Below are 15,842 nucleotides of genomic sequence, written 5' to 3' on the forward strand. Positions count from 1 at the left end.
CCTGGTCAGCTCGCAAGTTGATATTATCACGTCCTACACCGTCCATAAGATGGGGGGCCACCTCCCATTTCATCACTCCTCAAACACCCGAGGAGCCGGCAGGCGGATTTGAACCCGGGTCGACTGGGTCGACTGGGTCGACTGGGAGCAGAAGTCAGGCCTTAACCGCAGGAATGTATGGATGCTATTGCCGCTCTTCTAGATGATATTCCAGCGAATTGGAGACAGGCGGCTAGTCTTTTGTTGCCGCTGAGTGTAGAATCTAGGGAAGCGATGGTGCCCCCTATTGAGTCGGTTACTCAAACCCTAGTGTCGAGGCTTGGTTGGAGATGGGGTGTAGGGCCTCCAATCCGATTCCAACAATTATCCGTTAAAATAGCGACTAATATGCAACTTTCACCTTTTTCGATGGCTCGCCGTGTGGCCCATACCCTTTTCATCAAAGAGGCGACGGGTTCTTCTGAGATATTGGATGAAGCTATTCTTCTTTTGCAACGGACATTCCATCGTTTATGGTTTCATTTACGGTGGGAAAATGAACAAAAAGAGATTTGTTGGCGTCTTGCGGTTGATGGGGTGCCTATGTTAGGAAATTCCCATCTTAGGATGTCGCGCCCAACGATATGTGGTTGTGGAGGTTATCCAATAGGTTCAGTGGGAGGTGTATCCCCTCGCTATCATCATTTCTGGGCCTGTCCGGTGGCACAGGCAATAGCAGATCAACTTACTCTTTCAATAGGATTGCCAGTCTCAAGGGAGCAACTTTGGCTTATCCAAGCCCCACAATCAGTGCAACAATGTGTTTGGGATGTTGTGGCTCTTGCTGCGGTGTCAGCCATGGAGCATGGGAGACGTTATATGGCTGCAAACATGAAAACCAACCCGGCACTGTTACCTGGTCCTTCCCTTACGGAAGAAGCAATTTGTCGAGTTATTGTTGATTTTTGGGGCCGCATTCAGGGTTTCGCAGCTTTAGGAATTCCACGAAAAGGTTGGGAATCCGTTGGCGCACATCACCCCTTTTTGAGGATTATATCTGGCAAATTGATTTGTTCGCGAGAGCGGTTACCGATGAGAGGTTAATTATCTGAGATGATAATCTTTTGGTATATTAGTCTCTACTGCAGTGCACGGCCAGCTGGCCCGATGGCTCTACTCTTCGGGAGTCTGGAGCCCACTGTAACAACCACACACACACTTCGCGTCCTCTAGTCAGGTTAAGATATATGGCGCTCCACGTACCTCGCTAAAAGTTGACTATAAGTCTTGTGCTTATGGTAGCTCGTTGACGGCCATGTTCACTGTAATAATACCGCACCTTCCATTTCTTGCGTGCTTTGTCTACCATATTAAAAAAATTCCATTATACAGCTTGATTCGAAAATTGACCTGAAATGGCCATAGAAAATAACCGCCGCAGTCATTTGCGCTCACGCTCACCTTGTTATACACGGTCAGCTTCATAATATTTTTTTAAGAGTAATCCTCTGATTCTGATGATTTCGCCGTATTCCTGGCGGCGGCGACCGACGTCGTCACCGCGTACCCGCATGTCGTTCGCCCGCAGTGCTACTTTGCTCTTACCAGCTGGACCGATGAGCGGTTATGTATCAGGACCCAGTTCCTAGTTACAAAGCCGCTGACTTTACCTAGTACGAGCTTATGCAAGCGAAAGTCGATTTGTTTAACTTGATACTAGTATGCCATACGTGAGCTTTTAGCAAGAATGCTTTGCAAGGGTTAGGGGTGTTCACATGTAGTCCAATTGAGAGTCTGATTGGGAGTCCGATTCGGGGCGGCTTTCTGAATTGTGTTCACATACGATTCGCTGCACCGCGCGAGGTGCCACAGAGTGCCACCGCGCCCAGCTGAAGCTCCGCGGCTACGCCCCATCACCCAAGGCAAGCCAGCATTATCTAGGAACAGAACAGTATAAGTATCGTTTCTATGGCGAAAATTATCACCAGGCTTGTACATACATAGCTGCAGGAGTTCGTGAAAAATGCTCGGTGCGCTTTGCGTGAATTAACAATTGGAAAATGTTCCTATAGTATTGTAATGGTAATTATGAGAAACGGTTTGTTAAACAACTTTGTTTTGAGAAAGAAAACTGTGAATCACGTCGAATCATACCCGAAGAGGCCCCCCCGGACCCCAATTCCGATTCGGGTCCAATCAGGTCCAATTCAGAGTCCAATTCGCATGAATCAACCCTGATTCGCCCACATGTGAACACGTCCTTAGCGACGGCCTTTCTGCTTCTCTAACTTCAAAATCAGATATTCCTGCGGTGCCCCGAACCATAAAGGGCGCCACCGCAGCACCTACATGTGGTGTGGTTGTTACAGTGGACATGGCAGAATCTACCTTGTTCCAGCTGCACTGTTTGAAAAACCAGCCGAATCTATCTCTTGCTTATCCACTATATTCCGAAAAGCAGAAGGGGGGTTTAGCAGCCAAAATAGTTACAGTCGGTTTGCACCTAAGGTGGTCCTGCTGCCACATATCCTGGTGCCATGCCATGCCACCGTACCCGTATCTCCAAACGGCCACACTCGCCCCTTTGCATGGAAAAATGTAGCAGCTGGCGACAAGCGCATATACCCGTGCAACGGATTACACCTGTGCACAAAGTTGTACACGAGGGAAAGCTAACAGGTCGGGGAAAGTCTAACCCCGGCACTCACCAACCCCACCCACACTTTCTTCCTACCGCTTGCAGTAGCAACGCACCTCTGCCGTACCGATTCCTTAAATGAAACGAATTCCAACGGTCGTTATCCTTTTTTTTTGAGCATGTACAGTACGGAAAGCCCGCAAGTGGCCGTACTGGAGGACATCCTCCTTAAGTTGGCAATTCGTTTTACTTGGGGAATTCTTGTCCGTATGGAGCCCCCCTAACGCCGTACGACACCCATGTCTTGTCTCGTCGTACGCTGCGGTGCCGCGAACCTTCAGGCACCAGCAGAATCCCCACAAAGAAAACACACCAGCACACCCGTTGCTCTCCCCCTCTCTCGTTCTCTCTCCCTCTCCTTTTCAACCCCCTCCACTGACTTCCTCTTCCTCTTCCTCTTCCTCTTCCTCTCTCTCTCCCTCTTCATACCAACTCCGTGTCACCTTCGCTTTCCCTCCCCCATACACACACAGTCCCACTACCTCCAGATCGCTCCACACCCCGATTCGCCAACCACACGTCCTCAGCTCCTCCTCAGTTGCCTTCCTCCTCAAGTCACACCCACCGACATCGGAATCGACATCGACATCGACATCGCCATCAGCATGGGTCCACATTGCCTTCCACCTGCCCTCCGGGCTACCCGCCTCCCCCGCTGTTGGTGGTAGCGGCGGCGACATCCTCACCGCCGTGGGGCCGCGGCGGCGCCGCCGTGTTGGGACTCCCCCCTGGCGGCCCCTGTCGCCCCGGCTCGCCGGCGGCCCCTGGTGGCCCCCCACCGCCCCCCTCACCAATCGACCCGCGCCGTCTCCTGAGCGGCAGCGGGGGGCCCCCAGCACCCGCCGGTGCTTTGAACGCCAGCCAGCGGATCGGCGGCAAGTCCTGATTAGGTTAGGTTGGATAAGGTTTAATTAGATAAGGTTTAATTATATTTGGTAAAGTTAGATTACATTAATTTAGCGATTAGGTTAGAAGCAATTCAGAGCAACATCAGCAGCTTCAGCAATAGAAGCAGAGACCCAGAATGATAAGAAAAATAAGATGGCAAGGTAAAAACGTTTCAAAACGTCCTGAAGTATAATAAATTGTGTTGCGAGCCTGTTTAGGAACCTGGGAAACGACATGGACCATTTTCCCACTTCTCACACCTTACCTCGACCAATGCGTTTCCCTCTAACAACCCCCTTCCCTCCCCGCCTATTCCCCTCACCCCCCCCCATCTTTCCTCTCCCACCCTCCGCCCCGCTGATAGCCTCCAACCCCTACCACCCACCCCCCTACCACCACCATCCCTACAATACTGCCACCGCCACCCCTGCCATCCCCCCGCCAGTACCGGTACACCCCTTCCGCACCTGCAGCAGCCCCCGTCCTCCTCCCTCCTCTCCCGTCTTCACCACGACAAACACAGGGCCCAGAAGGTACGACAGCAGTGCGCCGCCGAGGAGTCCGCCGAGGTGGCCGCTGGGGGGGTGGGGAGGGCGGGGGGCCGGGGGGAAAGAAAGGGGAGAGCGGGTTAGAGGGGGGATGGAGGGTACTTGTATACACGTGTGTGATTAGTCAAATGTGTGATAAGTCGAAGAAGGAGGTCCCGCCGCGGTGCCAAAGCGGTGGTTGGCCCCTCCGGGGCCCTACACACCACCACCACCACCACCACCACCACCGCACACACAGTCTTCCCATCCCGGCCGTTCCCGCCACTTCGCACTCACAAGTTGTCAATCCGCTTGCTCACGAGCGAATACGCGATGTTGATGGCGGCTGCCAAACCCAGACTGCGGAGGCCGCTCTCACTGGCGGGACCCAACACATCACGGTGCCGCCTTGTGTATTGGAGGGGTGGGGGCCGGGGGGGAGGGGGGAGGGGGGAAGGGGGGAAGGAGAAGGGAGGGAAGGGGGGAGAGGACAGAAGGGGGGTTAGGGGGGATAAGTCACATGCAAGCAGAGGCGGGTGAAAGGCAGGCATCCAAAAATATGGAGAAAAGGTCCGTACGCACGTCCGTACAAACGTGTTTGCAGCAGGTCCTGGCTCCGGCACAGCAACTGCTACAGGATTTAACTACACCCCAAACCCCTAAAACCCGCCCCCCATTGCAGTCCCCGCAGTCCCCGACTCTTCCCCCCCCCCCAAGCCGCCAGGCAAAACACCCATCACGCACACAGTCATCTTCCCCCCCCCCACACACACACACGTCGGCAGTGTCTCCATAAAGTTCGCATATGCCCGTAATTAACCCCCCAAACCAATACAATAACACGTGCACATACATACATATATACATACATACATGTACACACGTATACACACATATACACTGACGTCCTCACCAGTAAAACACACCCAATGCGGCACCCAGTCCGAACACGGCTCCACTCGCCCCCACGGAAGGCAGGGGACTCCACATGAAGCTGGCCAGGCTGGCCAGTACACCTGTACGACATGGTGACGAGGGGTTGCTGGGGATAAGGAGGGGCGAGGAGCAACGAAGATCGGGAGGTCTCTGTACGAGGAATTAAAACCCTAATATCCATCCCCCTGGCCTGATGCTACAGCCCTGCCGCCTCCGTGTGCCTCTCCACGCGCCAGAGTCTCCCCCAACCCAGAAGGATTTCCTCCCCCCCCCGTTACCCCCTCCTTACCCTCCCCCACACACCCTGATCCCCCTCTCCCCCTCCTTACCCGAAGCCAGGTATACGACGCTCGTCCTCTTGCTCCCCGAAACCACTTCTACCTGGGGGCCTAGGGTGTGGAGCGCGTGCATATTGATCTGTGTGTGTATGGGGCCCCGGGGCGGGGGGGAGAAGGAGGGGGGAGGACAACAACACCGGGGCGAGGGGGCGAGGAGCGCATGTGGTGGAGAAGGTCGCGGGGCGGGGCACGGGGGAAGAGGGCCGAGCCAGGTCAGGGACGTACGCAGCAGCTGCCATCACCACCACTACCACCATTACATCATCGTCATCATCATCAAGGTTAACGATGATTACAGACATACATACATGGGCATCAGACAACATGAAATAGGAGCCCACCCTGCTATGCCCCTGAAGCCCCCGCGTGTGTGTATTTCTCCCCCTCGTCCCCCCTCCCGTCCCCCACCCCCCCGCCCTCACCAGCAGGTGGAAGGCGTTAGAATGCAAGAACAGCGGAGTCACCAACCGCCACAACTGACCCGCAGCGATCAGGGCATTGACCTGCGGGGCGTCTCGGGGGTTGTATTACGGGTTTTAGTCCCAGTGGGCCGGTGGGCTCTTGCGGGGAGCGGTTCTAAGGAATGGCGAGTGAATGGCGGAGGAGGGGGAGCTGGCAAGATAGGGAGCGCAACCTTCAACGTGCCCCTTCCCCTCCCCCCTTCCCGGCCGCCACTCCCGGAGGTCGGTGGGTGCTTTGGCGTATTGGCGTATTGGTAGTCGCGGTGTACTTTATCGCTTTCTTGTGGTGATTTCCGCACCCGACCTGCCGCCGGTTGACATACCCGCACCCACACACCGCACAGGGATGCGCACACACACACACATACACACATACTGTTCGCGGCTCAGATCAGTAAAATACACACATACACACACATGCAAACATACATGCATGCATACATACATACATAATTGGACTGCGTAGGAACACACGACACGAACGCAGCAGGCCCGGATGCCCAAGTCGGCGGCAGCGCAATGCGGCGCGACACATTTTATAGAAACCCCGGCGCGCATGCCCCGGCGCGCGCCGCAGCTCCGCGGCCGCTCCGGCGGCGGCTGCTGCCATCGCGTACGCTGAGGAGAAGAACACGAACCGCGCGGCAGCATGCGAGTGTAGGAAAGTGTGCGCGCAGGAAACAGGCAGACGCAAAAAGACTGGAAGGCGAGGCCCTTGGATCCGTTTGCGTAGCCGTTACGTTTATTATTTCGCGCGCGCACGCACATTCTTCCTCAGCCGCTGCCGTGCGAAAAACGTGTATGCAAACAATCCTCACGGAGCAGGACAGCGAGAGCGCGGCGCGTAGGGCGAGCGATGCAAAACAACATATGCGTCGCGCCAACCAACAAAACGACCACGCGACTTCGGCAGGCAGCGCCGCAAAACGCTGATGCTTGCAACGATGAGCAGAAAATGCCGAACAGGCACAAACAGGCAGAAGTCGCCCGAAAAGCAGCATCGCACGCATCGGCACATTTTATGTGCGGCCGTTACCAGACAACCGCTCCGACCCGGCCGCGCCCGCGATAGGCGCCCCTTTGCATGCAGGCATTTTCACACTCATCTCAAGAGGCCACTTCGGAGAACATTTCCGTGCAGCGTCCGACTCGGAAACGGAAACGGCGGCGCGGAGGAGCGACCGCGTTTTGCGGCAGTTACCGGCCAACGGCTCCGGCATGTGCGCGAAACGCCGGCCGCCCGCATACAGCACCAGACCAACCGGCCGCGTTTTGCGACCGTCACCGCCACGTGAGGCGCGAAACGCCGGTTCCGTTTCGGTTGTATTTCTGGTTCGATTTGGGATGCGTTTCCGTTTCCGTTTGGGTTACGTTTTGGATTCGTTTTCGTTTGGGTTGCGTTTCCGTTTCTGTTTTCGGTATTGCTTCCGTTTCCGTTTCCGTTACGGTTCGGTTACGTTTCGGTCCAGTTTGGTTCGGTCCTTTCCCGGTTCTGTTTCGGTTGCGCTTCCGTTTCCGTTTCGTGTTCGTTTCCGTTCGCTTGCGCTGCCGTCTCGGGTTTCCGTTTCCGTTTCCTTGTCGGCGACGTCGGTGACGTTCCGCTCCGCTTGCGTCTGCAGTTCGGTTTGGGTTGCGTGCCCCTCCCCCCTCCCCCCTCCCCCCCTCCCCCCTCCCCCCCTCCCCCCTCCCCCCCTCCCCTTTGCAGGGCAACAATTACCCGCCCAAGGGGGCCACCCAACGAAACCACCGGCCACCAGGGACAACTGCCAAAGGGAGGGCCGCCCAAGGGAACCGCCCAGCTGGATTTCCGGATCGGACACACAGAGGGAAACCGCCCAGGGGGGCCACCGAGGGGGCCCAACCGCCCATGGGGGCCACCGAGGGGGCCCAACCGCCCAGGACAACCGCCCAGGGTACCGGTCACCCAAGGAGGCCGCCCACAGGGACCACCGGCCACCCAAGGGAACCGCCCAGGGAGACTGCCCAGCGGGACAGGGACCGCCCAGGCAGGCTGCCGCTGCCAGCCACCGGCCGGCCACCCTACAGGACTGCCCGGGGGGCCGCTCATAGACGCCGCCCAAGGAGGCTGCCCACACGGACCACCCAGGGGGGCTGCCCACACGGACCACCCAGGCCCAGGGAACAGCCCACACCCAGGGAACAGCCCAGGCCCTGGGGAACCAGCCAAGGGAGCCGCCCAGGGGACCGCCCATGTCGCCGTTGCCCCCTCCGGCCCGCCCAGACGGCTTCCCCCCCGCAAGGAGTTAGCCCCTCGGGCCGCATACATACCTTGCATCCCCACAGCAGCAGTACGTCCTTAGAAAGCCAGTTGAGGGCGTAGATGAGCGCGTTGAGGACAAGAAACACGTCCGTGGCGCGACGTGCCGGGTGGCCGAACTCCGACAACGCCTTCCTAGGCCTGTGGGGAGGTGGTTGTGGTGGTTGAGGTGGTTTTGAAGGTGGAAGGTGTCATGCCGGTGGGGAAACGACAAATCAGAGGGGAGCATTGTTTGCTTGCATTTATGAATAGGTGTTTGTAGGTAGGTGTATTTGTACATTTGGCAAAGGCCGGGAAAAAAGGGATGGCGGGACAAGACGAACCACGAGCGAGTGAAGCTGCTGCCAAGGAAAGAGTGCCGCGATGGGATGGGATGGGATGGGAGAGAATGGGAGGGACGACGAGCGCTTGTCCACCACTTTTATGCCGATGGTTGGCTGATGGGATGGGTGTTGAGTTTTAGGGGTGTAGTGTGGTGTTTAGTTGCTCGAGGGGGGAACAGGAGCAGCTGACTTTTAGTCTTTAATATCTCGGGGTGAGGTCCAGAGGCACCTTCCCATCCGGAAGAGATTAAGTGGTATACGGGTGTTTGGGTATTTTCTGATGGTGGGAATGAGAGGCCATGAGGGCCTTATACTAAGGCGTAATTACCAAGCATCCACGGTAAATTCCTTTACCGTTGGCCGTTAGTGCCGCCGCTTCCGCCATCCGGGGATGGACTCCCCGCCGCTGCTACGCCCGCAGCTGCGGGAGCTGTTAACAAAGCTCCAGCTCCGAAACTTGCGCCGAAACGAGATGAAGTGCTCCGCAGCGCCCGTTCCAGTCGCAGGCTCGAGCGCCTGCAGCGCCGGCCGAGCCATTGCAGCCCTGGCCAATTGCCGGAGGCGTCGGCCAGCGGCCGGCCGCTGCTGCCATGCATAAACGCGTAGAATGCTCGGCACGGAATCGAGTGCAACTAGGTGCAGCTTCGTTTTTGGATGCTGAGCTTGCGGACGAGAAGCGTGGAGCTGCGTGGTGACTGAAGAGTAAACTAAGTTATCCAGTAGATACATATCTACTTCGATTTGCTGTAAATTTACCTGCCAGGGATGTCTGGGAACCGTACGTGCAGAGTTGTAGTAATTGCACAAGACGCCGTGACAGCATTATTGTGCGTTATAAGCAATGTAGCGCAATTTGTTTGCAGTGAACCAAAGAAGTGCAAAGTGTCGTGGCATGTGACCCGAATATGCAACGCACAGAATTCCGACAGATGATTGCTAAAATCAATATTACTTTTATAAAATGGAGGTAACAAATTCTCTATTTTAAAAATGTGCCATTTGCGTGTGATCTTTCGCCGTATGTAGGTGCCTTCAAGTACTCGCGACTGTTTCAGCGCTGCATATGATGTTGCGTATGGTTTTCGATGCATGGTTGGGATGAAAGGCAACGCCGCTTGCCTGCCCATAGTGGCGGAGATCCATCGCCTCTGCGCGGATACGGACACAGACATTTCAGTGGTGTGGTACCCACGCAGCCGGGAACAGCAGCAGCAGGCAGACGCGCTCAGCAAATACGAAGATGGATCACAGTGGATGCTGAACACGACCGTCTACGCAAAGCTGTGGGAGCACCCCTGTGTTCACGGCCGCAGCCCGTCCCTGGACGTTTTCGCGGACGCACACACCACGAAGGTGCCAGGTAGTTTCTTTGCGGCGAACTGGTGCCCGGGAGTCAAAGGAGTAGACGCTTTCGCCCAGGAGTGGGGTTCTCCGGGGTGGGGACGCCTGGAAGGAAGGGAAACTGTTCGGCCCCTGCTGTACATTAATCCCCCGTTCAGTGCCGTGGCTAGAGTGCTGCGCAAGGTGGCGGAGGAGCGGCCCGATTGTGTACTGATCCTCCCGGTCTGGCCACGCGCATGGGTGGCTATCCCAAGGACGCTGCCCATCAGAGCGCAGGTGACCATGGTCCACAGGGAGCTCTTCATCCCTGGACCACAAGTGCCCAACACCGCAAAAAGGGGCCCTATGACACCCCGATACCGGGTACAGGCTGTGTATGTGCTATGGTAGAGGCAAGGAACGGAAGAGCTGGGGGACGGGAGGACCTAGGGTCAACACCTGGGAAGTATGTGGGGGGGGAGAGACCGCTCCGCGGTGTGTGTTGGGGCTGATCGGAGTTGTATTTGAAGGGTTTGGGTACCGCGGGAGTGTGGTCGCAGACGCAATGGCCTTCCCCACAATAAGTTAGTAGTGAGTACGGATTACGCGATGACGTTTAAGCAATGCATGTTGATTAAGTGCTCGTCCAGTAGTGCAGTACGGCAAGTGCGGCGCGGGAAGGCGCAGACCAGAATTGGCCAGAGGACAGGGACTGATACGGTAGTGCGTTACAAAGATTAGCTGGGAACAAAGCGCGGAATCCAGACAACGCAAGTTCGCCAGTCAACCGTGCAAGCAAGCGCAAGTCAGAACCCGCCCACCCGCCTGACGATGTGGTGGGGAGAGGGGAGGAGGACGAGCCACGATGTGAGCGCCAGGGCTAAGAGGGGCAGCACCAGCAGGAGTCGGAGGCTAGGATTGGGGACCGGAGCCGCGCGGGACACGAGTGGGCCGAGAGGCATCGGTATAACGCTCCAGGACTTGAGCGCTGCGGATCTGGGAGAACGCGTGGAGCTCCGCGCGGGAGGCACCAGCGGCCTGCGTGGCCTGGATAGTACCACGACGAAACCCATGAGGGGTTTGCCCGACATAGACACCAGCCTCCTCCAGGTGTTTGCCCACTCGCATGGCTAACGCGCTGCTGGAAAATGGACGCTCCATGAAGCGTTGGTGACCCCGGTCAGTGGGACGGAAGAGGTAGTCGGAGATTGCAGACCCTGGGGGGGCGTCGGGGGCATGGCACAGCTGCCAATAGAGGGCGAGGGTGCGGATGAAGGAATGTCGCGGAGAGGGGTCGGGGTGCAGTTCCAAATGGCAATCGAGTAGAGAGTACGAGATAACCTAATGCAGTCATCGCCAACAGAAAACGTAAGCCTCCAGCCTCACGCCGACCGCCTTCTACCTACCACTCATATTTCCTACCTCGTTAACAGGTCTCCGCCGCATTGCCTCTAGTTCGGCTCGTCCCTCAGGTAACTGCGCTCCCTCAGGTAACTGCGCTCGCCGCTACTTTGCCATTCCCATTCGCCTCCACCCCGCCTCTGCTTCTTCACAGAAGCGGTGTTCTCCTTCACCGCTGTTACGCCTCCTCTATGTGACTCCTCCGCATTCGACCGGGTCCTCTGCCTACCCGGTGCGCGCTCCCATCTCCCTGTGCACAGCTTCTTTCTGCCCTCTCTTACAGCTACCTACCTGACTGCAGGACCCACACCTTGCCGGTCCGGTGCCGGGTAGGCTTTCCTTGCCTCCCCCGGCCCTACCTGGGGTGCCTCTCCTTGGCTGGTCATCTTCCTTACTTCCGTCCTTTCCTGTCCCTCGGGGGCCCTACCCCCTCGCCCCCTCCGTGGGCCCGATCACCACTCTGGACTTGTCTCAAGCTCCCGGCCTCTCTGATGCTGCCCACCTGGTAGGCTTGCCCCGCGCCTGGGTCCTGTCTCCTCTCCCTGTCACGCCTACCTCACCTATCTTCCTCTGCCATTCAGGCACTGTCAGAGCCTACTCTGCCCCAGATCTTGGCTGTGCACGCGCCCCACTTCCGTACCCTCTGCTGTACTGGATCCACCTTCCAGCCGCCAGATCTATACCGTCGCCCTCACGAAGGCTGCCACCATCTGCGACAGCTCGTTGGCTCGTGAAACCATTGCCCGTCAGGAGGCTGCCGGTCGTGACCTCTCTGCATGGCTGGCCACCCTGCCCCATGGCAGTACCCTGCTGTCCTGCACTGATGACGACCTGCTCGTCTACTTGGAGGCCCACTGGCTTCCCAACCATCAGTAGATGATCCGAGTCCCAACACTGTCAACAATCATCTGGGTCTGCTCTCCAGACTGTTTAACCGCTTGGGCCGTGGCAGCACTTACGACCGTGGAACCGGCATCGGCAACCCCTGCTGCTCCAGCGCCTTGTCCTCCTACAAGACTGGCTATAGTCGCCTCGCTGCCGACTGTGGCTATGAGGAGCAAGCCACCATGCCCCTTAGCCCTCGCGATTTTACGACCCTCATGGATCACCTCTGGTCCGGATTCCAGGCTTCCACCACCTCCCTAGCCTGCCTGCTGTTGCTACACGATATGTTGTGCTGCCAATTTATGTGGCACACCAGCTACCGCGGCCATGACACAGGCAAACTGCGGCTACATGACTTCTGTGACCTGCGGGGTGGTGGTCCCTTCTGCGGGTTTCCCTTGCCTCTACCGGACCCGTTCAGTGCCTATCCCTCCCTCTCCTTACGGATTGAGCAATTTGGGACCAAAACATCCAAGGGGCGCCGAGCTCCCCCTTTGGAACTGCGCCCCGACCCTTCTCCACGACATTGCTTCATCCGCACCCTCGCCCTCTATTGGCAGCTGTGCCATGCCCCCGATGCCCCCCCAGGGTCCGCCATCTCCGACTACCTCTTCCGTCCCACTGACCGGGGTCACCAATGCTTCGTGGAGCACCCATTTTCCAGCAGCGCTTTGGCCATGCGAGTGGGCAAACACCTGGAGGAGGCTGGTGTTTACGTCGGGCAAACCCCTCATGGGTTTCGTCGTGGTACTATCCAGGCCACGCAGGCTGCTGGCGCCTCCCGCGAGGAGCTCCACACCTTCTCCCAGATCCGCAGCCCCCAAGTCCTGGAGCGCATGGCTAACGCGCTGCTGGAAAATGGACGCTCCATGAAGCGTTGGTGACCCCGGTCAGTGGGACGGAAGAGGTAGTCGGAGATTGCAGACCCTGGGGGGCCGTCGGGGGCATGGCACAGCTGCCAATAGAGGGCGAGGGTGCAGATGAAGCAATGTCGCGGAGAGGGGTCGGGGTGCAGTTCCAAAGGGGGAGCTCGGCGCCCCTTGGATGTTTTGGTCCCGAGTTGCTCAATCCGTAAGGAAAGGGAGGGGTAGGCACCAAACGGGTCCGGTAGAGGCAGGGGAAACCCACGGAAGGGACCCCCACCACGCGGGTCACCATGCGGGTCACGGAAGTCACGTAGCCGCAGTTTGCCGGTGTCATGGCTGCGGTAGCTGGTGTGCCACATGAATTGGCAGCACAACAGGTCGCGTAGTAACAGCAGCCGGGCTAGGGAGGTGGTGGAAGCCTGGAATCCGGACCAGAGGTGATCCATGAGGGTGGTGAAGTCGCTAGGGCTAAGTGGTATGGCGGCTTGCTCCTCGTAGCCCCGGTCGGCTGCAAGGCGACTATAGCCAGTCTTGTAGGAGGACAAGGTGCTGGAGCAGCAGGGGTTGCCGATGCGGGTTACATGGTCGTAAGTGCTGCCACGGCCCAGGCAGTTAAACAGTCCGGAGAGCAGACCCAGATGATTGTTGACAGTGTTGGGACTCAGGTTGTCCACACGACGATTGGGGAGCCAGTGCGCCTCCAGGTAGACGAGTAGATCGTCATCAGTGCAGGACAGCAGGGTACGGCCATGGGGCAGGGAGGCCAGCCATGCAGAGAGGTCACGACCGGCAGCCTCCTGACGGGCAATGGTTTCACGAGCCAACGAGTTGTCACAGATGGTGGCGGCCTTCGCGAGGGTGATGGTATAAAGCTGACGGCTGGAAGGTGGGTCCAGTACGGCAGAGGGTACAGAAGTGGGGCGGACGCGTGCGGCCAAGATCTGGGGCAGGGTAGGCTCCGGCAGTGCCTGGATGGCAGAAGAAGGTAGGTGAGGTAGGCGTGACGGAAAGAGGAGACAGGGCCCAGGCGCGGGGGGCAAGCCTACCGAGGGGGCATCATCAGAGAGGCCGGGGGCGTGAGACAAGTCCAGAGCGGGGATCAGGCCCACAGAAGGGGTGGAGGGGTTAGGCCGCCGAGGGACAGGAACGGACGGAAGTAAGGAAGATGACGAGCCAAGGAGAGGCGCCCCAAGTAGGGCCGGGGGAGGCAAGGAAAGCCTACCCGGCACCGGACAGGCAAGGAGTGAGTCCTGCAGTCAGGTAGGCAGCCGTGAGAGAGGGCCGGAGGAACGGATGTGCAGAGATGGGGGCGTGCACCGGGTAGGCAGAGGACCCAGTCGGGTGAGGAGGAGTCGCATAGACGAGGTGTAACAGTGGCGAAGGACAACGCCGCTTCTGTGGAGAAGCAGAGGCGGGGGTGGAGGCGAAGGAGAATGGCAAAGTAGCGACGAGTGAAGTTACCTGAGGGACGAGCCGAACTAGAGGCAATGCGGCAGAGACCTGTTAACGAGGTAGGAAATATGAATGGTAGGTGGTAGGCAGTCGGCGTGAGGCTGGAGGCTTACGTTTTCTGTTGGCGATGACTGCATTAGGTTATTTCGTACTCTCTACTCGATTGCCGTGCGAACCCCCCAGAATTCCGCCGCATGCGATGTTGCATATGGTTTTCCATATGCAACATCTGTGAACAGGGTGTCATGTGCATATTCCTAGCCGTGCACTAACATTAGCGCCATCAGCCAAGTTTACAATGCCAACCAAATGCTGGTTGCAACACCGATGTTTGCGTTCTAAGATTCAACCCTGGTTAAGCATGTGCACAAAGTTCCAGGAGATGGTTTCGAGACATGTAGATCTTACAAGCTTAAACCTGCATAGGCACATCCTTAGAAAGCCGACGGGCAGTTTAGTACGGCAACAAAATCCTTGCTTGTTAACCATAATTACCGCGACCAGACATCGACAAAAGGAATGGGTCGATCTCTGTCATCATCGGGGGACCCTTCGGCCGCAGAGGAGCTTTCGTATGAGATTGTAGGACGGATGGTCATCTATTTCTGCAAAAGTGGGTCCGTTTTCGGGAGTTCCGGTACGACCCGAAGTGCCCGAAGCGTTTGCCGATGCACACGATTGCAGCCCTTACTTGGTGACACTCAAACCCTTCATTGATTAACCGTCTATCTGTCTGACCTGACAAGCACCTCGTCCGGGCGGACTATTTTGCGGCCCACCTACCGCTAACTCTCTTCCTGGAGTCCTGGAGTCATGATGATCGTCCCGTCACCGTCACGACAGCGTATCGGTGGGGTATTAGTAAACTATTTAACAGGACACCGGTATCAACAGTATTGCGTTCGCGGCCACAATTACATGTACACATCCCCTGCGACTTGAGCGCGCTGTGAGTATATGCCATGCCAAGCGAAGTCATGCGAGTGGTTACAGTCATGTCAGAAAGCGCATTCACGAGCCATGGGGCTCAGGTTGCCCGCCGTTCGTAAGCGATGTCTGTTATGAACCCTTGGCCAACTGGAGTTATAACGTTATAGCGTGTCATGACCAGGTGTGACCAGTTCTAACAGTAATGACTAATTATGAATTAGTTACGAGGAGTTGAACAGAACGATTGTGACAGAGTGTGGTGGGTGCTACATATTTCTTTTCATTTTCATTCTTTTTGGTCCGGAACTGAGAGATTCTACGGATGGGATGACGCGAGCTGACTTTTGCCCGATCGCAGCGGCAGTGAAATTGCAGCGACTGCGCTTGTGTGTAACAGTAGTTTGCCGCATGTCCATAATTTGAGGTATTATTGCAGGAGTCGCAACAGAGAGCGCTTCCAGAATAGCGTAACCTAACTGCGACGGTCCCAATCCATGCCAGTATGATGTTGTTACAGGGTGGTTAAGCTTCACCAGCGGCCCCCTTTCCCGAGGCAGAGA

At 57.1% G+C, this 15,842-nt stretch overlaps 1 protein-coding gene across 1 annotated transcript; it reads right to left on the minus strand.

Moving 5' to 3' along the window:
• Positions 1 to 2,451: 2,451 nt before the first annotated feature.
• Positions 2,452 to 9,251, minus strand: VOLCADRAFT_105418 (uncharacterized protein; the record flags this gene model as incomplete). The annotated part of the gene is made up of 11 exons (XM_002952235.1): positions 2,452 to 2,622; positions 3,243 to 3,332; positions 3,469 to 3,559; positions 4,033 to 4,141; positions 4,390 to 4,500; positions 5,006 to 5,108; positions 5,358 to 5,445; positions 5,789 to 5,869; positions 8,117 to 8,246; positions 8,783 to 8,972; positions 9,185 to 9,251. 11 exons carry the CDS (start codon positions 9,249 to 9,251, stop codon positions 2,483 to 2,485), a joined length of 1,200 nt encoding a protein of 399 aa, XP_002952281.1. The 3' UTR covers positions 2,452 to 2,482.
• Between the last annotated feature and the right edge of the window lie 6,591 nt (positions 9,252 to 15,842).

Source organism: Volvox carteri (assembly GCF_000143455.1).
Source record: "Volvox carteri f. nagariensis unplaced genomic scaffold VOLCAscaffold_28, whole genome shotgun sequence".
NCBI lineage: Eukaryota > Viridiplantae > Chlorophyta > Chlorophyceae > Chlamydomonadales > Volvocaceae > Volvox > Volvox carteri.